General features: G+C 40.9%; 1 protein-coding gene across 3 annotated transcripts in view; it reads right to left on the reverse strand.

The window, feature by feature from the left end:
- Abcc4 (ATP binding cassette subfamily C member 4 (PEL blood group)) overlaps positions 1-25781 on the reverse strand; it is a 228956-nt gene that overhangs the window by 21205 nt on the left and 181970 nt on the right. For all 3 annotated transcript variants that reach the window (XM_063246938.1, XM_003477614.5, XM_063246937.1), the window contains 5 exons: positions 25339-25439; positions 24133-24324; positions 15373-15528; positions 4434-4523; positions 125-297 (listed from right to left, as the gene is read on the reverse strand). In XM_063246938.1, coding sequence (XP_063103008.1) covers positions 125-297; positions 4434-4523; positions 15373-15528; positions 24133-24324; positions 25339-25439 — 712 coding nt within the window. The remainder of the gene's footprint in view (positions 1-124; positions 298-4433; positions 4524-15372; positions 15529-24132; positions 24325-25338; positions 25440-25781) is intronic.

A 25781-nucleotide genomic window follows, 5' to 3' on the forward strand; every position in this document is an offset into this window, starting at 1 on the left:
GGAATATCTGCGTATAATAATAAGATATGCATACCCTTTAGGTAACCTTATGCAATATTTTAAATAATTTTGGGCAACACATTTAAAATTCATATTCAGTGTTACATGGACTTCAGTTCTGTACCTTGGGTCTACATTTGCTGTTGCTTCATCAATAATCAATATGCGATTTTTCTTCAGAATTGCCCGGGCAAGGCACACCAATTGTCTCTGTCCTACACTAAAATTGGATCCTGATTCTGCTAATTCAGTGTCCATTTTACCAGGAAGATCTTCAATGGCTTCTTTAAGCTGCACCTGTAGATGCAGAAAGAGAACGACATTTTCAACAAACTGCCACGGAGGTAGGCGGGGCTCTTCAACATTAGAACTTTGATGTCCTCTCTCCCTGAAGACTTGTCTGCTCATCCTGCCTCTTGACAGTGAAAGTTGGTTCCAGTTAATGACTGTTAAGAGTTATGGGAGACCCAACTCAGAACAGAAACAGTCTGACTTAAGTGGACAACCCTAATGGGACCCAAGGTACTTCTCTGTCACCATCTCCATAAATGTTGTCATGCTGGCTCATGAGTTAACAGTGCTGCTGCAAATTTCATTAAAAAAAATACACAGTGTGCTAAATAAAATTATTCTCTAGGTAAAATATACCAAACTAAAAAAAATTTCTCTTCTTAACTTAAAAGCTAAATACAGGAATTCATAGAGACAAAAAAAAAAAAAAAAAAAGAGAATGGATGCTGGGCAGAGCCGAGAGGGTTAACTATAAATGAGTAAGAGGTAACTTTTGGGGTAGAGAAGGCCAAAACTGGATTGTTATACAACCCTACAAATGTGCTAAAAATCACCAATCATCTCAGAGCCCCAACACATGGACACCTGTCCAGTCAGGTGATAGCCACCAAGCACCGATAGGCACTTCACCATTCTGGAAGATTTTAACCAACTGGCAAAAGTTTGAAAATATTTACAAAAATGGGAAATTGCACCTCATATGTTGGGAAATCTGAAACCTGCTGGATGGAGGGGTCCTTTCCCAAGTTTAATCCCGTATTGCTAGAATTGTCAAATGTACTCACCTTTGTCTCAGTGAACGAAAAATCATGGAAAACTGGATACAACATAACATCTTGCCTCAGCTATGGGACAGTTACATTAATCTGTCCTTGTAAAATGTGGTTATAAAATGATGTGAGTTTATACTGGGTGGTGATTCAGTTCAATGAATATTTTGTTTTGAAGAAACTTCATAGAACAAGAGCCAAATATGGGCTATCTTTGAGAACTAAAAAAAACAATGAATCAATACATCTCACATTAAGAGATCAGTAGACTGAAGCGTGAAAGCAGGTGCACAGAATTGAAATGTCAAATAATGAAAAGCCAGGGTACACAGCCAAGAATACCATGGTACCCCACATGCTGAGGCATTTCTATGAACAAGTCCATGAGCTGTGCTCCTGATGGAAGTCAATTCCAAGAACTGGGAATTCCAAGATTAAATATGGCACTAACATGAAAGATAGAAAAATGGACAAAATTGGAAGCCTACTATTTGGATCATGGTGGCAAGACCCTGCACTGAACACTCCAGTTGTCAGTTTAGCAAGGCCCCTCCATTGAAAGGACGAGGGTCTCCTGAGTACTACTGCTACAAGACAGACTCACAGATCTACACCGTGGTCCCAGGAATAATAAAAAGGTGATGGTGGCAGGATTTTTAAAATCAATTTTTCTCATGAATGGACTTTAGTAACAGTAGTGCATGCAAATATAAAATATTTGGTACTGGGGATTGAACCCGGGCCTTCATGTTAAGCTACCTTTCTAGTTCTTTTTTATTTTAATTTTTAATGTTGAGCCAGGGTCTTGCTAAGTTATCCTGGCTGGGCTGAAACTCTAGATCTTCAATGGGCTTTTCAAAGACTGATGGTCAGATTTTGAAGAAATAACTTTACAATTTACCCTAGCTAAGATAACAGCTTATCTCATATCTGGGAATAAGGGTTTCAAGGTGGATAACAGGGGGCATATCTTCCAGAAAACAGTTCTGAGCCTTCGCATTCATTAATGAATCAGACAGGCTGTGAGAATTACACCAGCATGAAGGTCCTCTGAAGAGGTATCCTATGCTCTGGCTATGATGAAGTACTTAACAGGAAGAAAATACAAGAGAGACAGGAGAAGACAGTAAGAGTGACAACAGGGAAACACTTGATAATGGCATTGCAGTACTGTTACATTTCTTGAGTGGGCTCATTACTGTTAGGTGAACTGCAACTTAACCTTCAAATGGTTCAGCAAAACAGAGACTGTGCAAGACAGAGGCAGCTGGGGCAAGATATTAACCACTGAAGAATCGAGATGAAGGTATGTAGTTTCATTAACCTGATTTGAAAAAAAATTTTTTTTTCATTTTTTGAGAGAGGTTCTCACTATGCAGTTTAAGCTGGCTTTCAGCTCACTATGTAGCCCAGACTAGAGCTCTCAGGGATCCTCCTGCCTCAATCTCTTCAGTGCTGAGAATATAAGTTTGTACCACTCATCCAGCTTCAAAAATTTTAAATAAAAGTACTAGGCCTTTTTGAAGCCAGACAGCCAGACTTGAGTCCTGCCAAGATCTGCCAATAGGGCAAGTTCCTGAACTCTCTCTTAGCTTGCTAAACTACAATGAGACATAATATTATTATAAGCAAGACCTCTATCTCCAAATGCTATTGGAGAATAGAGTAAGTCAGTACGTATGTTCAGAACAGTCCTTGCCACAAGGGAAGAGATCAATAGATACTGCCTAGTACTAATCACGTTACCAGCCAGCTGTCTGCTTTACTGTTCTTCACTGCATTTATTAGTCCAGTGTAACTATATTCATATATGCATTTGCTTATTTTCCATTTCCTCCACAAGAATTAAGCTTGCAGATTGCCAATACCTATGCAACAAGCTGTCAATAAATATTGGCTGAGCATATGAATGAAGCCACAAACACATCTCTTTTCATGATGTCTCTTCCTATAAATTAGAAAATATATTCATAATGGATATATACCTTATATAATATATACCATTTTCTTATTAAATTTTATTATAAAAGAAGTATATTCCTTATAAAAGTTAATTGGCCCCAGGATATCAAAGTAGCCATGCTTTAAAACATGAAAAGTATTTTTAAATTATAATTTCAAGCTGGGCGTGGTGGGGCATACCTGTAATTCTAGCACTCTAGAATTCCACAACAGAAAGATTTACAGTCTTGAATGAAACCAGAGGTCAACTGCTTTTCAAGTAGGAGATGATGAAGTAAGTGACCCAATTTAGGACAATAAAATCCTCACAGTTGCTGGGAAGCTGAGTGGATGTGTGAAGACTCAGCGCTGACATGCCTTCAGAAACAAGAAATACTGGCAGGAAGTTGTCAGGCCTCCAAATCTGCCTGCTACAGGCAGAACCCATGTGGAAAGATCTCAGAGCTAACCCTTAAAAGGGACGACAATGATAAACACACCAGTTCAGTCAGAGCAACAGTAACAAAGATGAGGGACTGATGGTTGAGACTTGTGCATCTTTTAAAGGAATAAGCCACACTTCTAGGAAATGAAGAGATCGACCATTCAATAAATATTCATTAAATGCTTACTTTTTAAAAGTAAATGAATGGACTGGGTCCTATGAGGGATTAAAAGTCTGAAGATACGGTTTCTGCCACTAAATAGAATAACTTGCAGAACTAGCCTGAACATGCAAAATATTTAGTGTTGAAATACATATATAAACCAACAGCATTTTAACAGTCAAAATCCTTTTCCTGGGAGGGCAAGTGGTCCACAGGGAAATTTACACAAATAGTCACAAATCCTACTGAAAAGAAAGTATCCATCTAAAATCTTAGCAAAGGCTCTGGAGTTCTGTTTTCTGAACTCATTCTTCTGCAGCATTAAATTACTTATTTTCCAATAAATAACTATTGTCACATCCTAACTGTATAATTTACTTTTTAAGTACTTTCAAATAAAACTTCTAAGGATTTTACATGTATGACCTCAGTTATCTTTCAGTTAATAATAAGGAACTATTACTGTCTCCATTTCCTGGATGCACTGCAAGAATCAAGCAATAGAATCAATGTCACAGGGCACTGAGCCACTAGGAGAATCTGAATCCACACACACAACTTCTAACTGTGCTTCGCTAAAGGCAAATAAACTAATGTACCCTGCTGTTAGATTATGAGAGAAGAACTGAAATGAAAACGTGAGACATTTCATTGCTGGTTTCCACAATCATCAATATGTACAATCATCTTAGTATCTCCATGGCATCCATATCTTAAGTGTGAAGCAAAGTTAAACCAATCAGCTCCTCTCAGTTACCTGTGATGCTGCAAACAGACACACACATATACTGATGCTATAAAGATAATCCAGTACATAAATTACCTCTTCTAAGGCGTTCCACAGTTCCTCATCTGTGTGCTCATTAAAGGGATCCAGGTTTTTCCTCATTGTTCCAGTGAACAAAACAGGTTCCTAAATACCCCAAACAATGAATGTCATTACTATAGTTTGTTTCCAATGTATTGCCAATCCTAACTCTAAGAATACAATTAAACTACCAAAACCCTATAAATTCACTATAGTCATTAATTCTAAGGATACAGATGCCTATTTAGAAAACAAGATTTCTATTATTTTCCCAGAGTATAAACTGTGCTCCAAAATCTATTCTACATCGCTGAACACTCACAAAAGCAACTGCTGAACTATGCCACCTTGTTAAGAAAATGAAGAAAAAAATATGAAAATATTTTTTGGGTGTCATCTGTAGAAACAGAAAATGCTGAGATATATCTGTTTGAGGAAATTTCCATCAATGGAACTAGAAGTTAATTGTCTATACTGGTGTCACACTGGAAAATACTAACAGCATGCATAACTAGTTGATATTTGTATTTCAAAGGAAAATTGTTAAAACGTTTTCTCCATTGGTAAACAGTCTTCCAGGATTGGGAATCTCTCTGCATGCCACAATGGGATCTTCTGGCCTTTGTCCAAAGGAGACATAAATTAATGGGCCCAGTGGCACCTCTGTTCATGAAGAGAAGGCCTCTGACGTTGCATCTGCTGATCCCATCTTATCTTGGCTGTGCATCAGGGATAGCGATCTTACCAAACACCTCATTATTAACTACACGGGCAAAGTAACCTGAAACCCATTGTGAAGCAGATCACGTAATAAAATTACTTCAATTTAAATAGCTCTTCCTATTCATTTGCCTCAGGAGGAGCTTATGGTTAAGTTGTTCTTGAGATACTCTGGATTTCAAGAGAGAGTCTTGGATATGAGAAGCAGAGGTGCAAATGTTGTCTTCTGGCAACAGAGAATCGAACCAGTTACTTTCAGTGAAGGTGCCCAGAGTGGGGGACAAGAGAAACAGTGGCTCTAACTCAGGTCCTGGGGAACTGCTCAAGAACCATCAGCCTCCACTCTCCCCTGGCCCCCAGTGCCAGGGAAGAAAGACTAAGGAAGAATTTCTCGAGCCCTGAAGAAGAATGACATTGTCCTGTAGATTGTCAGCCTTAAGACTAGGAAGGGAAGAATGGAAGCAGAAGGCCAATGGTTTCCACCAAAATACATGGCAAAATACAAAAGTTAAGACAGCATTAAAAGGGACATTATATTTACATTAAAAGGGACATTAAGCAGTTGGTTAAGTGACCAATATTCCTGTAACGCACCCACACCCCACTGGAGAGGTGTACAGTGTTTCAGAATGAGTACTGAATTGAGCGTAAAACCAGTAACAAGAGCCTTCTTTAAATAATCAAGATGTGAAATCTATATACATCAATTTCACATTGCAAATATATATTAAACAAAGAAACTTGAATGTCTTGTCAGGGAATAACCATCATTCCACTGACTTCAGATTTTTAAAAGAAGATGTATATATCACAATCAACTTAAGATTCCACCAAGCTGGGTAGTTTCTCCTTCACTTGTTGCTTCTATGAAGTATACAGAGCAATGTGTCTGGGACAGAGCGCTGCCACCCGCCTTTCCTCTCTGTGTGGATTCTCCTCCTATGACCTCAATCCCCAAAGGCTCCTTGCCAGGGACGATATTTGCTTGGCTCAAGCACTGGGATGGTGTTAAAGGAGACACAGGGACTGGAAGGCTAGGTTAAGGAGTCAGCTTTGCACCTATGTGAAGACAGAATGTGGTCCCTCAGCCTGTATTAATAGCTACAGGCCCACTTCCTCATGCGGGGTGGCTTCTATCACTGCAATTACTTCTTCCTTTAGGCCTATCATGACAGCAAAATCACTTCTGGTAATAATTTGAGTTTGATAGAGTTTCTAACAGGATATTTACAAAGTACACTCCTGAGAGATGATACCTAAGCCAATGTATGAGAAGATTGCTTTGTTTTTTTATAGACTGGTCTTATTAAAGGATGGAAAGGTTCAAAGTACTTAATGTATTAAGAAATATTGATTTGGTGGCAAATAAATACATGAAAAAATGTTCATCATCATTGGTCATTAGAGAAATGCAAATTAAAACCACACTGAGATTCCGTCTCACTCCTGAAAGAATGGCCAGGATCAAGAAAACCAACAACAACAAATGCTGGAGAGGCTGTGGGGAAAAAGGAACTCTCCTACACTGTTGGTGGGAGTGTAGACTGGTACAACCTTTGTGGAGGTCAGTCTGGAGATTTCTCAAAAAGCTGGGATTGAAGTCCCATTTGTTCCAGCTATTCCACTTCTAGGCATATTCCCAGAAGAACTGAAAGCATCATACCACAGTGATATATGTGCACCTATGTTTATAGCAGCACAATTTGTAATCACCAGATCTTGGAAACAACCCAAGTGTCCATCAACTGAGGAACAGATAAAAAAGTTGTGGTATTTCTATACAATGGATTATTACTCAGCTATAAAGAAGGATCACATTGAGATATTTATCAATAAATGGGCGCAGCTTGAGACCATACTCATAAGTGAAATAAATCAATCTTGCATGTGTGAATACCAAATAGTTTCCCTAATGTAAGTAATGATTCAAATATATAAAAGTATGTGGTAATCATGATTCCCCATTATGTGGCCTTGAAGCCTTATAAAGTTTTCACTTATTAATTGGAATGGCTTTATTCTGGGCTGCTTGACATGGAAATATTTGAAGCTATAGTATATGAAGTTATATTCAAATATTTCAAAGAAAAAGACACTAGGGTAACTACTATTAAGTCGGGTTATTTGGTGGTGAAGCACTAAGTTGCTGAAACAGTCATGCTTTGACCTGTATTGTTATGTTGTTAGGTCCTCTTTTATCTCAATCTCTCCCTTATTCATTAAAAAAATTATTTATTTTTTTATGATTTTTTAATTCAGGAGAATAAAAAAAATTAGCAGGATATATTATAGTAACTTTTTTGATTTCCTATTAACTTGATTTGAAGTCCTGTAATACTCCCACTATCTTGTTTTGACTGATTAGACTCTGTTCCGTTCTGTATGTTAGTATCAAGTTTGAGGGTATAGGCAACTACTTTGAAGGCAATAAGATTCACTATGATGCCCATTCTGGTTTGACTATTATCTCCTTTGGAAGCCCTGTAATGTTTACAATGTTTAAGTTTTATTGGTCTTGTTCTCTACTGTTTTGTTCAACTTTATAATACCTAATGAGATAGACAATTCTTTTTAAGGAAGCAAGAGGCATAATGATAACCTTGTACTCTGTTTTTACATCATGTGCTATGTCTACCCTTGGTTTTGACTGACAGCTTTGTTCTGCCATATTTGACTTTATTCTCTTCCAAAAAAAAAAAGAGTAATAAGAACCAAGGAGTAAAAAAACCCAAAATATGTAAATTTTGTTGTAAAAAAGAGAGGGAAAAAAAGTGCTCTAAAGGATACAACTGCAAGTGTGTTTAGGGGTGTTAAACAGATGACCATATTAATGTTTTTGGTTGGATCATTGAACACAACTGTTTGCAGTCTCACTGTTTGAATGTCCACTTTGTATGCTTTGATACTATGACTTGAGGAACTCTCTCTAAGATGATAATGTGTAATCTATTAACTGGTGATTTCTTACTGTTTTTTTATTTTTTTGTAGTTCTGTATTACTTGTACCCTTACACCGCTTTGTTTTGTTTTGTTTTTTCTCTTTTTCCTTTTAAATAAAATTTTTAAAAAATATTGATTTGGCATCTTATGAGAACAGGCAAAGGCATGCACTAGACGTCCAGTCTCCTACTTCTTAACCAAGGCCTTGTGCCTGGGACTTCCTCCACCATCTTTCCTTTAGGAATTCCTTGGAAGGATGCATCTCTCCAAAGACTAGGGACTAATATGAGATCTAAGGCCTGGACCATTGGTAGCTGCTCTATGACGGCCCCAAGGAGCTTGTAGTAATCATCACCAAACCATTGTGTGGGCTGCAGAGAAAGACAAAAGCAAAGCTCAAGCATTTCGCACTGCAACATGGGCCCCACCCAAAATCTGCACTGTCAATTTAAACAGAAATGTCAGGCGATCACTTGTGTGTATTTAGTAGTATCAGAAGAAAACAATAAGAACATTTTTCCTTTGTCACGCCATGCTGACCATATATTTCATGGAGTAAAGTTCCCATCAAAACTTGTTGAATGAGGAGAATGATTAAATAAAACATTAACTGAGTAAAGCTACATTTTTCTTTAAAACCGGCAAGCAATTTGTTCACAATATCTGTTTTACTATGCCAATGTGCGCTATGTGTGGTGTTCATTTTGGTTTCTATTTATTCTACTTTCATGCATTTGCCAAATAGGAAACCATTATTTTATCTTTGAAAGGTAATAAAAGTGCTCATAGTAGACACATACTGTAGGGGGAGATAAGGGTCAAATTAATTATCATTTCTGATAGATATTATTATTTAAAGTACCTATCTCCATGCAAGGAAGTTAATAAACTAATATTATAAATAAGTGTTGTAAAAGTGTTTGCAGAGAGAACATTTCAGTTAGGGATTTATGGGAGGACATACAACCTTCTTGTAAATGTACACAAAATTTATTAGACTAAATGTATTTTTTTCCTGAAGGCACATGTTTAAACCGTGTTTAATCAGAGTTTTTATTTTTACTTCCACAGTTGGCTGGTGTGGTAGAGTTAGAGAAACAAATGCTCTTATTTAGCATATTAATTTGAATGGAAGACTAGAAGCAGACCTGTTTTTCATCATGGATTAAAGTTCAAGCATTTTAAAAAAATACTTAGGGTGATATTTAGTAATTAACTTTTTCCTCTATTATTAACATCCTAAGTTCATATTAGTTCATTCAAAAGTGGCCACTGTGAATCAAAACCATTTAGGACAGTAAATTGATAATCCCTTAAGACACCGCAAGACTGAAAAGCACAGGCGTCCTAGGCCTTTTGTATGTACTGACTGGAAGACAGGCCCCCTTTATCTCATGAAGAAATTCTACCCACTGACCTTCAGACACTTAAAACAATGACCCAGGACCAAGACAAAACTGTCACCAACTAGCACGACAAAGCATGACACTTTCATCTTTTTGGTTCCCAAACCAGGAACCTTTCTCTACTAAAATATATTTAACAGCTTGCTACTGTTGTGTTGTGTTTATTTCCAAATCCTGAGAACCCTTTTTTAAGGGCAGTATATCTCCTGGTATCAAGAATGAGGGATCACCTGAAGTCACTTTAAGTCCTGGTTCCCTTTTTTTTTTTCCTTTGGTCCTGTAGCCTTTGAATGAACTGATCATCGTCCATTTTCAGAAGAAAAGAACATTGTTCACCAACAAAGGAAAAAGAATTTAAGTCATGTAAAGTCTTCTTTAAGTACAAAAAGGTCACCAGCTCCGGGGAGCAGTTCCATGGGCTTTAATGAAGACTCCAGTGTGTAGAAACAAAAGCGGACTGCATTAGGCCTGGATCCAATTGTATTTCTTTACCAGTAACAGCATACCTACCTTTTTTTCTCTCTTTGAGTTTTGTTCTCAGAAAAGAAAAGGAGAGAAAAAGAAAAAAGAAAACCAGGTAATCAAAAAGAAGTCTTAAAGAGACACAGCTCCGGTTAATCTTGTCAACTTACTGAAGAAAACTCAGGGAAGAGAAATACTAAAGTGAACTGTTTAAAAGTGAACTCTTTAAAACCTACCTGGCTTTTGTTCTAATATAAATGCTTTAAAAAAGCTACTCAATATAAAAAAGGAATCTTTAATCATGATAAAGACGATAGCTGCTGATGTGCGCCAACCCTCGGGGTGCCATCATAAATGCTGAATTTGCATGGAATTACTCTTCAACTGAAAACATTTTCTTTGTGCCAAAAGCATAGGGGCACTAGGTATAAAGAATCCACCCAAAAGAATTTTGAAATCCATTTTCCCAGATGCACTGCGATAAGCAAGCTATACCCTGAAGACAGTCTCACGCTGAGGTTCTCTTCAAGGAGTGCATTTAACCACTTCGGGTCAGGAGCCTAAAAATGCGTTTCAGCTCCCTGGTCTGCTGAAAAAAGTGATTTAGGAAGTACCTTCACAATCTGCTTATTGCTGAATTTTGAATACCTACAAAGGAGTCCTTTCTTAAGGACACGAGTTTGATCAAAAAGTGACTCTCATGCTCCTACTAAGGTCCCTAATCCCTAACACTGAGCTGATCATGGAAGGTTCAAGAGGGGTGAGGACCCTGAACCAATGGAAGAGGAGACGGGGAAGATCTCTCCAGGCAGGGAGAAGACATGGGCCTGCTTCACCTACCACTCACAATTGAGGAAAACAGCATTTGGCTTCCAGTCGACTGCATTGCTCCAAACATCCCACTAGACCTGCATCAGAGTATTGTGATGCAAGCAACTCTGCCCTGAATTCATTTCGCTCAAGGAGAGATGAATGATTTCTGAACTACAGATCCGTAACTTTCAAGACACCTTGACAACAGGCTTGCTGTGCCTCTGGAGCCACTGAAACATGGTCAGAGAAAGGGCTCTGAGCTCCAGAAAGCAGTGTATCTGATACTGATCAGAAGTGAACCTGATTTCCCTTTAGTGTTGAGTGCCCCAAGTTTTGTTTTGCAAAAGAACCTTCCCCAATATTTAGTCTTTCAAAACTCCTGTAGTGAACTGTGTCAATGAGGAGCAAAACTGTAGAAGAAGGTATCTTTCGACTTTGCTCTTATTCTCTTTGCTTGTGACTTTTGCAGATCCTTTTTACTTTTTTTTTTTTTTTTTTTTTTGTCTTTTTCCTTTTTATTGGTACCGGGGATCGAACTCACGACTGCCTGCTTTCAAGGCAGGCACTTATGCCGCTGAGCTAAACCCCCAGCCCTGCAGATCCTTTTTAAGTGGGGGGCATAGTAAACATATACAAAAATCTGATGAGAAGTGATTCAGCTGTCAACAAATATTTACAGAAAAAATATTTTTAGAGTCTGACAGTCCTGAGTTTTGACTCAACTATGGATTAGCTGTTGGCCTGAAGGTAAGTTACAGATGTCTGCAGGTCTCAGTTTCCTTTCTGGGACACGGGACTTGACCTACCCGCCTTGCAGAGCTCAGTGGAAAGAACAGTATACACCAGCTCATTTCTCGGTGCTGAGCTGGCCACGCAGGGTAGGACAGAAGGCAGTGGTGCGGACTGCAGGTGCAACCAACAGATCATGAAATCAATTTTGTGGCTCATGATCATCACTTTGTCTTTTATATGAACTAGAATAGAATGGATATAATAGAAAATATCAAGAGTGCAGTGTGGCGAGGGATGATGTTTTATGAGATTTTTGTTTCTGGACATGGTGGGGTGGGGACAGGCACACATACAAACTACAGGGTATCAGGAATTGGAACAGTTCTTCCTGCAGCTCCCACAGGCCATTCCAAGCACAGGCAGCTTGGAGCTTCCATGTGAACAATTTCCCTGCAGTAGCCCCCAAGCCTGTCTCTCCTGCTTTCTTGTGCTTCAGTTTTTAACTCTGTCAAGTGAAAGTAACAAAAGAATGGGCAAACAACCTCTTGGGAGCTCACCAACACGGCAACAAACAGCAGGGCTACAAGAAGGAGGGCAGCAGCCCTGTCCTCCAGGAGAGAGCAAGTGGTAAGAAATGTGGGCAAGCTGGAGACAACGGCCATGGGCTTCTGAGGGTCTGCAGGACGCTGAGGGGGTCCGGAAGCAGCGTGAGCCAGGGTGGGAGGAAGGCAGGAAGACAAAGGGATGGCCTGGCCTATGGTTCCATTTCTCCACAAGGCCTTACCCTAGAACTCCTGTTAAGTGTGTGTGTTGGGGAAGCTGCCTCGTAATTATTTATGTATACTTACATAAATAATTCAGCTTTAAAAAATCACCAAGGATTACAAAAAAACACAGAGAGATCCATGAACCAAGACCCACTTTTACCTTAGTAGCAATCATAACTAAAACGGCTGTATCCTAATCCTTAATAAACTTACTATTTTTCACACATTTCTGAGAATCAGGGGCTGGGTTTTCATGGAGTCAATTCTTTATAACAAATATGTGAGGCAGGAATTAATAGTTCGGTTTGAGGACACTGAGGGCAAGGTGACATTTTCAAGGTCACATGCTCACAGAATAGCAGTGAGGGACAAATTATGTGGGTCTCGTTCATGCTCAGTACACGCTGTTAAAAGTCCATCCCAGGCTTCCTCTTGAATGGCTCACGGGACCCTTCACTCATCCCAAGGCTACACACTACCCTACCGTATGTTTCTTGTATTAACCAACGTTGCGCCTTGGAGACAAAGGCATATACAGGCAAAATATAAAGGTTCCATGTTTACAGTGCTTGGTGATCATGATCTTACACGGATACAAAGCTTAGCACTGTTTTGTAAGTACATTCTCTGGAGTGGATACACAGAGCTTTTGCACAAAAGGAGGGTGGGAACTTATGGAACAGAACCAAAAGCTGGTGATGTCAAGGTGTTCTTAGTCTTTGCTCAGATGTGCTTCCAAAACATTCCTGGCAGAGCCAAGAGTCATCTAACGCTACTTCTTTATTTAGAGCTCTTTTATGTACACAGGCAGGCGTACAACCATTTCTTATTAAGAAGCATTAAATGGAGCACAGGGCACGTTTCTAGAGCTTTCATTCAAAGGTATGAAAGCCCTTTACAGGCAGGCCCATTGTCTCTGTTAAATAAACCTTCTTTGGCCCATTTCTGGGATGCGTACAACCAAAAGATCTAACTTGGGAATTTAAGTTCTCTTCTTCTATGGTAACCACTAAATCATGTTTTTAAAAGCCAGAGTGAATCTCATTGTTGAAAAAAATTTTTCCCTATTTTTTTCCTGAAAGGGTTTCCCTTTTTTCTGAATTGTGAGAAAATACACATTACATGAAATTTAGCACCTTGACCATTTTTAACTACACAGTTCAGGGTATTAAATATGTTCACATTGTTCTGTGTTTTTCACCACTATTTACAGGATTTTCTTTACCTTATAATGCTAAAGGCTATGAAACTGTATCCATTAAACAAAATAGCATGTCGTGCCTTCTCTCAGCTCTTCTCAAACACCATTCTGTCTCTGTGACTCTGAATATCTCGTATTAATAGAATCATTCAGTATTTATGTTGTGACTGGTTTATTTCTTTAAACACAATGCCTTTAAAGTTTATCCATGTTGTAGCATGTACGAGAATTTCCTTCCTTTTTAATGCTGAATAATTTTCCATTGAATGGAGAAACCACATTTTGCTTATCTGTTCATCTCTTGATGAACACCTGGGTAATGTCCACCTCTTGGTTGTGACAAACAGTGCTGCTGGGAGCAGGGGTGCACTATCTCTCAAGACTCTGCTTTTGATTCTTTGGGGTGTATTCTGCAGCATGATTGCAGGATCATGCTTTACTTTGTGAGGAGTTGCCAGACCATTCTGCATGGCGGATATCCCCACCAGTTTCTCTGTATTCTCACCTAACACATCTCCATATCCTCACCTAACACATTTTTGTTTTGTTTTGTTTTGTTTTGTTGATAGCAGCCATTGTGAGGTGGTATCTCACTGTGATTCTGGGTATCTTGATTTCAAAACTATTCAAAGTCATTCCAACATCTGAGAGGCCAACAGCAGGGAGCATAGCTATACTCAGTCATAAGATAAATGCCTGTGTTCTCCTTCCCTTTGGGTACCAGGGACTCAGTGCTTCCTAATAAACAGTATCTGAAGGCTCTTTCTACTTATATGCCATGTGCCCACTTCTCTTTTTTTTTTTTTTTTTTTTGTTCCCTCTCTGTATTCTTCATCTCAGAAATAAGTGTGCACTTGTGTGTGTTCCATAGCTCCCTAGATAGCTGAACAATTGAGTGTAAAAAAATACCCAGAAACCCCACCTAGCAAGTCTGGAGTTGAATACGTGCAAGTGTCAGCACTGAGGGCACAGGGAAGATTTGAAGCCCCACAGTTGCAGGCCTTAGACCTGTGGGGACAGGCCTTGTGTTGTCCCTGGAGGACAGTAATTACTCAATAAATACTTTCTGGATTTACATTGAATAGATGAACTGAAAGCAGTGACAGGAGCCTCTATTGTGCATGTAATCCAATCTCTAGAACACTCCCCGAAAGTTTTCTATTAAGAAGTAAAAGAAAATAAAATCAGAGCTCAAGAGGAGATGGCACTGCAAGTCTCCACCACTTCGGCACACGGTCCAGGTCTGTGAGAAGCACCCTACACACACTGCCAGCTCTGGAGAGGTGGCACCACCAGCTGATCAGTAAGCAAGAGGAAACAGAAGTACAGCGAGCTGGAATTCCTATTCCTAGACTTCTAGGCCGTCCTCTACTGACTGCTTCCCTGGCTAACATCGTGTACTAATGCCTACATCCTAAGAATGTCTGTGAAACATCTGTAAGCTCTGTAAATCTCACAGTCCCATGGTTTCACAGAAGGCCCTCTGTGGAGATAATCGCCCTTGAAAGGGTAGTTTTACTTCCTACAGCAAAATTCCCTCATTAAGACACTTACTCCAAGTTTCCCTACAGAAACCTCTCAAGTGCTAAGCGAACCATTTATCATTCTGTCCTTAGAATTACGCGGTTATCAGTGGATAAGACTATGGTACCTAGGGAAGTGGAGCCCAGAAATCTATCTGGCTAAGTAGCTATTATTGAATCAGTCCTCTCTATCTGCTCCCAGCCCCCACACACATGAATAAACTGTAATATCTGATGAAAATTCTTGCTGGAAACACCTATTAAAGTATACTATACTGGGGGAAAGGATCAATTCTTTTCATCCAATTAAAAGAGACCAATAAAATGAAAAGCAATTGAACTTAGGTGCCCATATAAAAGAAACATGTACGAACGCTCTGACTTGCATACCTGAGGTATGATTGACATTTTCTTTCTTAAATCATGAAGTCCAATTTCAGTTGTCAAGATCTTATCAATCCAAATTTTACCTTCAGGTTCTGACAATCTAAAAAGGGCTGAGATGAGGGAGCTTTTTCCAGCTCCTGTTCTTCCCACAATTCCAACCTATAGAGAGATCCAAGAGGAAGGATTAAAAATCAATTGTATGCAACACACCTAGGAGAGTATTTCTGGCTTTTGAAGTGAACTGTGGATATTTCACACAGTGTCATCTAAAAGTTTCTCAACTGCAGCACTATTGAGCTTTGGGGCTGGGGGAATTCCTCTTGCTGGGGCTGTCCTGTGCCCTGTGGGATGTTTGCTGATACCCCTGGCCTCTGCCTACTAGTTATCAGGAGCAGCCCCAAACTGTGACAATCTAAAATGTCAGACAGAGACAAGTGACCCTGCAGAGAAAATGTGCCTCTGTTAAGATTCTGGTCAGCAAAAGATTTGGAATCAGCCACCAGTCTCCTAGCAGGGGAAAGCCAGCAGTCCTCTAAGTGGTTTTGAGAAGCCAACTTTTAGGTGAGCTTTTAGCTCCAAGATCAAAGAATTCTTGAGAATGTCTTGGATAATGTCACAGAGATGTTAATGACCCAAGTCAGAAGTGCTACACGTGAACAAGTAGTAATTTTTCTGGAGTTCTACCATTTATAAATTACTCATGGTACAGAAACTAAATTTTGTTATGTTCTTCTGCCTCAAAAGGAAATATCCTAAAATTTCAAAATCCAGGGCTCTTATGTATTGAGACACAGTAGCCAGTAGCCAAAACATGAGTAACAAGATCAACAACAACAACATAAATAACATTCGCTATTTATACGAGGCCTTTCAATCTGAACAGTTCAAAAGGTATTTTACAAACCAATGAATACCTGCCCCTTGGGAAAGACTCATGTCAAATATCATTCCTCTTACAAAAACCAAAGCTGAAGAGAAATGATGTGCACAGACAGTAAGACCAAAGAATCAATAGAATGTAGATAAAATGCGGGTCAGGAAGCAGGCCGTTTGGTAAAAGCTGGCCTCTGAGAAGTGTGCCTTTAAACCTGTCTTTGGAAAGCTAGCCTTTTTACCATGAGTCTCCTCAGAAAATTCCCTGGTGAAGGAGAGCTTCTTAGGAGACGACTGCATCTTAATTTAAAAATCTGGAATCAGCAAAGGGTGTGAGATAAGTCTTCACCATTTCTCAATTAATTCAGTAAAATTTAAAAACTCACTGCTCTAAACAGTGAGGAACTGAACTTTGCTGTGCTGTGATTATATGCTGGGAATTCTACATGTCATCTTGTTGGAAACCTTTCAAATAAAAATCAGCAATGGCATTTCAAAATTATCTTTACAGAGGTTAAATATAAGAAGTGGCTTTATCTAAGTTTAAAAATATCTTTACAGTCATAATCTACCTCATAGGAGTCCTGCTCTGCACTTTATAGATGGACCACTTTGAGCTCATGGATTTGTGTGTCCCAGGGCAAATGCACATGGCTCATGTGTGTGTCTGTCTTCTCTGGGCCTTCTCACGTGTAAACAGCTGTGCACCAAGATGCAGGCAGATGCCATGTCTGTGGGACGTCTGAACACTCAGAACTCAAAAGCTACTGACTCCATGGAAAACTAGCACCTGCCCAAAGCTCTGCAGACCATTAGTAAATAGCCAGATGAGCCCCTTCACATAGGGAATACCAAGAGCTACATGCAACCGCAGGTTCAAGCCCAAGTGAGGATAACTAAAAGCAACTCAAAGAAAACCTAGGTTTCTCTGTTACTCAAAGTCATCAAAACTATAATCTGGTAGCCTCAAAAAAGGGCTTAGTAGGCTTGTAAGCCTTCAAGTCAGGTTTATTATTGGAGATTTTCCCTTGCACAGACGTGGTCTTCTCTCGGAGGGTACTGGAAGTAAGATGGGTATTAGTTCAAAGGCCCAATTTTCAATGAAACATCACAAATACTATGGATTGAAATGCGTCCTCCCAAAACCAGTGTTTAAGCCGTAATCCCCAGTGTAAATACATCAGGAGGCAGGGCCTTTAAGGAAATAATTAAAGTAAATGAAGTCATAGGGTGGCTCCTTAGTCCGGTGGATCTGGTGTCTTTAAAGGAGGAGACACTAGAGCTCCCTCTCAGTCTAAATGCATGCAGAAAGTCCACACGAGGATACGAGGACAAGACCATCTGTGAGCCCTGCCAGGCCACACTGGAGCCAATCCTAGTGGTGAGCTGCTATTGAAGGTCCAGCCTCCAGAACTGTCAGAAAACAAAACTTCTTGTTTTTCTTTCTTTCAAAAACAGAAAACAACAAAAACAAAAACCTATGGTTTGAAAGACTATCACAGGTCACCAACGGGTTTTCCCAGATGCCAGGCGAGGCAACTGCTAATTCATGCCACCAGAAAAACCCGGTAAGACCCAGTAGTCTCATTTTAATCACTTTGTAATAGCCCCTTTATGTTTTCTCTGTGGGCGAAGGTTGGGCTCTGAAAACCGCATCAACGTATCAGACATTAACTCAGAGCTCTCTCCATCTGTCAAATCCAGCAGGATCCATACCCAGCATCTCCCTCTACAGCTGCCGCTCCAGATGTTCCCACAGGGATCGCTGGACTTCTAATGCCCACTTTGTTCCCAGTGTCCTCCAAAGGCATCCTGGTATCACAGCCGTGAAGACTCTCTGTTTATTTCCTGACTCAGTGCCCTTGTTTTAATTCCAGCAGCTATTACGTTAGTGTAAGGCTTTTAAAAACAAAATAAACCAAACTCTTCCCAATTATAATCAGTGAAAATTAACTGGAAAAGTATACAAATATTAGCCATAACTCCAGCACTCTGATAGAACAATTCCTCTTATCTGGGTGTACTGTGGGTATATGTGTGTGTGTGTGTTTCTAAAGTTACAAACTCATACATTTAAACAAAATGAGAAGTGTGCCTTTAAACCTGTCTTTGGAAAGCTAGCCTTTTTACCATGGCTCTCCTCTGTTTTCATGTATTACTTAATAAAAATTTTGTCTTCTAAGGACCATATAAATATTTCAGTATATATGATCATTTATATAATGAACTTTCTATTGGTGAATGTGCAGGCTAATATTTTGCTATTATAAGTAACACCATGTTAAGTACCATGGAAGCTAAATCTTTGCAACCTTAATTATTTCCCTAAGGTCAATTTTCAGACATGGAACTGATACAAATGAGCAACAGATACAAATGTCTTCAAAGGCAGCTGATAGGTACCAACTCACTGTTCAGTAACAGGGTTCTCCCATTGCCACCCGGCTCCCTGCTCATTTGCAAAGCTGCACCTTGTAACTTTCTCTGAATTGACATTAGTTTGGTCTGCAAAAGTAGAATCACTTTCCCCACCATGTCCTGCTAGTACAGCATCAGGCTGCTGGCTTGCATGCCTCCCTGCTGGGATCTTTGTATACTGGCTTTTCAGACTCCCCTTGTGAGGTGTGTACCTGGTGCCCCACACCAAACATCGACACTTCCAAATTCTCCTGACCAACCTTTCCATCCTTATCTACCACAGCACTTCCTTGAGGCCCCTACCTTATCGTGAGGCCTGAACTTGACAATAAGTGTCACACACCTGGTAGGTAGGTCCCCCCACCCTGTGTCCTGTGAAGGTGCCCAAGTCTTCATCTGCAGGGACTCCTGGCCCTATGCTCACCGTAAGGTGGTCTCTCACCTCAGTGCCTTTCACACACATCTCCTCCTGCTGAAATCTTAGCCACTATCTTCAGGTTTGTTCCAAGTGGTGAATCCCATAGAAGTAGTCTACCTGTCCCCTCATGTGGACAACTTCCACCTGTAATAGATGTCTTTACCTAAACATCTATAAACTGTGACCACTTTCCGTCTTATAAAGTAGCCATTCTGTGCTCCCTATCCTTCTTTCTTTTTCTTTTCTCCTCCAGACAGTCTTGCTAAGTCACTAAAATGCCCAGGGGAGGCTCAAATTTGTGATCCTCCTGCCTCAGCCTCCTGGGATACTGGATTGCATGTGTGCACCACCGTACCCAGCTACTACTTATTTCCTTCTGCTGGGTTACAAGTGCCAAGGGAAGGACACATCTTTTTCCATTGGTATTAGCTGTGGTGTCCTGTGAAAAACAGGAGTTCTATAGGAAGCTGGAAGTTTAACTCAGGCTTGAGAAAGTTTTAGAATTAGCATCAGATTTTTCAGGTATACAATAAATGAATAGAAGACAGATACGGCAGATGACTCCTATAACTGTATAAATAGGGCAGCCAGTGGCTGACACTTCATTTTTATGGGGCAGACAACAAGCTATGCCTTTTAAGTGGGTACGTTTATCTTGCACCCCAGGATAATGACAGCAACCTTTAATCAAGGTGTCAGTCTCTACAGTACTCAGTGTGAGGTCCCATTATTTGCATTTTGCCAGAGGAAAAAAAAAGGCTTAGTTAAGATTAATGACTCTTTATGAAATAATTTGAGTCCAACTAGAACGAAGGTTGGCCTGCATCCTGCCCTCTCTGATGGCCCAGCACCAGATTCCCTAGGCAGGAGAGCGGATAGAGGTGTGGTTCCATGCAGACCTATCTCTCGGCATGTAGAACCTACTGTAGATGCAGGTGGGCATGACGGCAGGGGCAGGACAAGAATGCGCAAAGACTGTGGTTGTCCTGAGGAGGACTGGTGCCCACCGTGGAGGCTGGGGAGAAATATGCAGCTGGGTCACCTGGGTGGTAAGACAGACCCAGTCCCCCGTTTAGGGCAGTGAAGCTACTTTCTTATGCCCTCTGGTAGTGAAAAGCACTCAACATCTAGCAGCGCTTGAGTGGGGTACTGTGAGATACAGACCCAGGGACAGGCATGTGGGGACAGCTGGATCAGAGATGCAGTGTTCTGCAGCAGAAGACAGGCTTGACTGGAAAGAGGCACATAAAAGCATCACCTGGGATCATGCGTAATTAAACCATAATATAAACTTAGGGCTTGCAGAATATAAAGTTTTAAAAAATCTACATAGTAGTAAGTGGTCCAGGACTTTCTAGAGTCTCATCGTCACTTGTGGGAGATGCTAGGATAACCCAAGGGCTCAATTCCAAGGTGCTGAAGGAAGTTTTTTGGAAACTATGAGTTACTGGTAATGAAAAATTGCTGGAGGTCTCATGCAAATGTGAATCTGACTATATAGGGCTGGAGGAGCCTGAGCATCTGCATTTCTAAGAAGTTCCCAGAAGAAGAAGGTGTGGCTGGACCAGCAAGGGCTGGGGAGCAGGCCAGGAATTGGGAGCACCAGGCCCAGAGAGGAGGGCTCCCTGAGAAAAAGGGGAAAATGTAAAAAGGGGAAAAATGCAGGAAACTAATATTTTTGCACATTACAGCAAGGTCTAGTACACATCTGTAAAAATGTATTATCCAAGTAATAGCTCTGAGCAAGAAAAAAAAAAGAATAACAAACCAAAATCAATCTACCTCTAGAGCTGGAAAATGCTTTAAAATGGCCCAGTACTTTCTAAAATGATCAAATCAACCACAAAATCATCTAAATGAAAAAATGCAGCCAGTGTTTAAAATCTAACCTGGAAGCCACGGATGGTATTTACCTCATTTTTGGTCTTTATTTTTACTTGCAATTTCTTCCCTAAATTAGCAATCTGCTTAGTGCCGATTATATTTTCCTATTTACTGTAACTTCTAGAAATCTCAACAGAGGAAACTGGGGAGAAAATGAAGCTCCTTTTCTGCCGCCGGTACATTCCAGGGTCTTCCCTGAATGTTGCCTCTCCTGATCAAATCTAAGACCAAAGGGTTGGCTGCAAACCAGGAACTGGACAGGGGCAGAGGAGATGACACCCCAGGGTCACAAGCAGAGGGCAATCATCCCACAAGGACATGCCCTGGACATAATCCCTAACTACCGAGTCGTTCAAAACACAAATCAAAAGTCAAAGTATTGTAGATGCTAAAATGCAGTCTTCAAGTCTGGTTTATCTTCAAGCATTTTAGCATCTCAAGTAACCCTGGGTGTTGGGGATTTTAAGATTGAATAATCTTTAAGAAAAAAAAAAGACAATAATCTGGGGACATATGGATTTCTAGTTGTACAAAGTTTCATGTATTTTGTGGCTTCCAGGGATATCTGAGGCATGTACAAATTAACAGAATGTTATGGGCAGCGCTGGACCTGATACGCTGTTTGCAAGTACGCAAATGTCCCCACAGTTTGAGAGTCAGGTGTGTGTTTAGAGCTGCAGCTCCCGTCTGGCCCACAAAGTTTTCCTCACCACCTTTAGCCCTGCCAGGAAGCTGAGGAAATAATTAGGATTTTGTTTTTGCCTGATGGTTTACTAAAGCTGTTCCCTCTGGGTACCAACTGGTACATTCATTCTTTCATGCTGCAAAGGTATCACTCATTACACCGTGACTGAGTGGAGGCCATTCAAGGGCCTGGAGTGGAAAGGGTTTAAAGGAGCAGCTCCTGAAGTGTCTGGCACTGCAGGGCAAGAGCTGTAGCTCGGTGGTTGAGCCCTTGGTGCATGCCCTGAGTTGCATGCTCAGTCCTGGAAGAAAGAAGAGGAACAGGAGGAGGAGGAGGAAGAGGAAAAGAAAGGGTTCAACGCTCCCATCCAGGCAGTAAGCCATTCACAGCTGCCTCTGCAAACCTGTTCTATCACAGGTATCTACCCAGTATTACTCATGCTCACAGCCAGCTGCTTCGGCACTCACCATGTGCCCCAAGGAACGCCATTTACTGGGGAAGCAGATGAATAGAAAGTATTTCCCAGCCTTAGGAAGCCTCAAGGTACCACAAGATACAAACCAGAATACAAATCACACCATGATAGTCTCTTTTGTAACTGTGAGTTTTGCTTTGTTTTGTTTTGTTTTCTGAGACAAGATTATGTAATTCAGGCTGTCCTGGAGCTCACTATGTAGCGCAGGATGATCTCAAACTTGTGAAGATCTTCCTGCCTCAGTTTCCTGAGTACTGGGAGTACAGGTATGTGTCATCAGGCCCCACAAAATTTTTTAAAATTGTGGTAAAGTGACCTAAAATTCACCACAATAACCACTTTTAAGTGTACATTAATAGGGTCACACTGCAGTGCGACCTTCAGTGCCATCCACTTTCAGAGCTCTTCTTACCTTGCAAAACTGGAACTCTGTACCCACTAACAGATTCACGCTGGGCTATGATTTGCATGTCTCGCTGTTGGGCAGCTTGAACTATCAGTGGTTACATGCACAACTGTCCCATCACGGGGCAGGGGGCAGTCCGCTCTGCTGGTACAAGCCACTCCACGGCAGGGTCATGCATGTACCACCAGTGGTACAGGCAGGAACGTGTTAAACAACCTCCCATTCCCAGCTCCCTGCCTCTGGCAACTACCATTGTATTTGGATCACTCTCAGCACTGCACATTAGTGGACTCGTACCATGTTGTTCCCATGTCTGGCTTTTCTCACTCAACACTATATCCTCTAGTCCCATCCCTGTTGTAGCACAAGTCAGGATTTCCTTTCTTTTGAAGACTAAATAACATTCCACTGGGAATAGACATGTAGGGCTCAACCATTCATCTAACTGTCGATGGTTACCTAAGCTACTCCCACCTTTCAGCAGTTATGGATAATGCTGCCACGAACCTGCGTGTACAACAAATAAGATCTACAAGTCTATAGAGGGTGGTGTGGAAGAACGGATACTTTCAGAGATGCACAGATATTTGCACTGATGCTGAAAATGAGGAAGCTTTCTGCACCCCAAGAGCAGCAAGAAAGGGTCTCCAAAGTCAGGAGCAAGTGTGCATGAGTGGCTGGGAGAACAGTTAAGTCTGGGAGGACAGGGGACACCATGGTGTGGAGGTCGTGCCCATGTCAGGAGCCAGGGCCAGTGGAAGACTCTCTCCTTGCTTTGTTCTGGTTTAGTCTCACCAGGAGCCTGCCCCAGGGGGTGAAATCGACACAGTGGTGGTGTAGATGCTGAGATATCCAGGTCCCAAGCCTTCCCATTATTTCTTGCGCCCCCCCCCCCCGGCTTTTCTTTCATGGACTCTGGGCCCCATAGTGCCTACAGCTTGGGGCTCTGACTGCTGGGCACTGACAGCACTATGGCTCTTGCACTCTTTCCTGGTGGTTGAGAACTGGCTATGTAGCTCTGGCCAGAGAGGCCTGGGCCTGGGGTCTGAACAAGGTCACAGTAGTGGCTCACCCAGCCCAGGAGCCAGAAGGAAGTCACGTGAGCACCAGATCCATGTTTTAGGCAGAGACAGGAAGCTGTGGGAGGCCAGCAGAGCAGAAGCAAAGTATAGGGGAGGAGATGAGACAGACTAATGAAAAGGACAGGGGATGAAGGACAACATCATTTGAGTGACATGAGGAACAAGACCTGGCAGGAATTAGACACAGGAACCTCAGTGACAAGGAGCCAGAGTTGATTTTCTAGATATAATCACAAATAATTAGATGTTCAAAAATAGCATCCCAAGTAGCCTGAGCCAGGTTAAACCCTAATCCTGGTGTCCAGGGCCCAGCAACTACACGAGCAGCTCTCAGCATCAAGAAGGAAATGTTGGCCTCCTCATTCCACTGTCCCTTCCCAAGGAAGACTCATCTCTACCATCACCGATCCCACATGTACCCACAGACAGACAATAGGTCCACCAGGAAGCTTACAAGCAGAGGTGGCACTAAACCTTTTATTTTACTTGAAACTTAGAAGAAGCAAGATGATTCGAACCAACCTTTTCTGTTGATTTAATGAGTGCTGTCAGGTGCTTTAGCACCACAGGCCCATCTAAGCTGTACGAAAAGTTCACATTATCAAAGATGATCACTCCTTCATGGGGCCAGCCTGGTGGTGGGCGTTTCTGGTATTCCCAAGGTGCTTCTTTTTCTAGATTTGTGTATTCAATCACTCTCTCCACTGAAATCATCTGAAAGAGACATGGCACCCACACAGGTGACGACTGGAGAACCTTGTTTGTGGGGGTCCAAGATATTTGTGCTATGCTCTGAGATCAAGGGTAACCCACACACAGCTGGATGAGGATACCCCAAGTCTTAACATCTAAAGATGGAGAATGATCTTGATGCTTTGCTATTGTGTTGGTCATGGCGTCACACCTTCACTTATGACTAATTCCTTCAATAGTCTAAGACTGAATACAAAGAGGATTTTGTAAAAGCAAGGACTATTTATGGCCAATCAAGGTTCTTCTGTGGTCACCTGCTATACATCAGTGAAGTCAGCAGTCAAATCTCATTGCGATATCTACTCTATGGGAAGAACAAAATGGAAATATTTCATGTTGACTGTTTATCTCTCTCTAGGAGAAGGTGTAAATATTTAAAAGAGGAAGTAATTTACATATCGATTAAGTCTCTCCTAAACAACCTCGGGCTTAGTTCCTTGGAGGAGCATATTAAAGAGGTGCTTAGTCTACTAGAAAGAAACTTCGGCAAATTCTGGGCTTTCTGCCTTGTGCTCTTCACATAGAAGAAATGCTAAAACTGTAAGGGTGGGCGGGTGGGAGAAAGGAAGTAGGGGAGACCTATTAATTAAACAAACAAACAACTTCAAAATATTAAATTCTTCTTTTACCAAGAATGAGGAATTACCCATTAAGAAACAAAAATAAACAGGCCTCTAAGAAATTAGCTTATATCCTCTCTAGGATTTCAGAACTTGCCTCCTACAGAGACATTTATTACATTTGAAGACAGCTTGTAATGAATATAAAACCTGCTGACATAGCATACATGAGGCTGAGAAAAAGATGTATATATTTTATTTTACATTAACTTTAAACAGATGGAGGAAGGATTTTAAAAAACTCTGTAAGCTACGATTAAAAATAACAGTTTTAATATTTTACATAAGAACTGCTTTTATGCCATTTCATGGCAAAGAGACTTGAAAAGGCCAAGAACGTTCAGATAAACATTACCATATTCTCCACTTCGGCGCTTTGTCTAACAGACCACTGGAACATCCCCATGAGGGTGAGGGCGTAGGACAAGGCCAAGCCAACCTGCCCAGCACTCAAAGCTACACGGAGGAAGGAGGAAACAAAGTCAATCTCATTTGCAAAATGTGCACCCTCTGCCACTCTACCAAGAGGACCCAGCAAGTTGTGTATGATGATAGTAATAGTTACACTTCTACTATCTGTTGATTGAGATTGTGATGTAATTTTAAAAACCCAGTATGCTTTCAGAAAGCTTATTGAATGAGTTTATTAATCTCAACAGGATCAGCATAGTTTTGAAAAAACAGCATTAGATATGTGAGGAACAATGTCATTATTCAGACATATATCATTACGGTCTTGCCACCCATTATGTCACCCCACATGTTCTACATCCAGGGCAACCACCATGGAAGACCACT

This window comes from Cavia porcellus, unplaced genomic scaffold (genome assembly GCF_034190915.1).
Source record: "Cavia porcellus strain 051 isolate PalLab524CR breed Dunkin Hartley unplaced genomic scaffold, mCavPor4.1 scaffold_4, whole genome shotgun sequence".
Classification (NCBI taxonomy): Eukaryota; Metazoa; Chordata; class Mammalia; order Rodentia; family Caviidae; genus Cavia; species Cavia porcellus.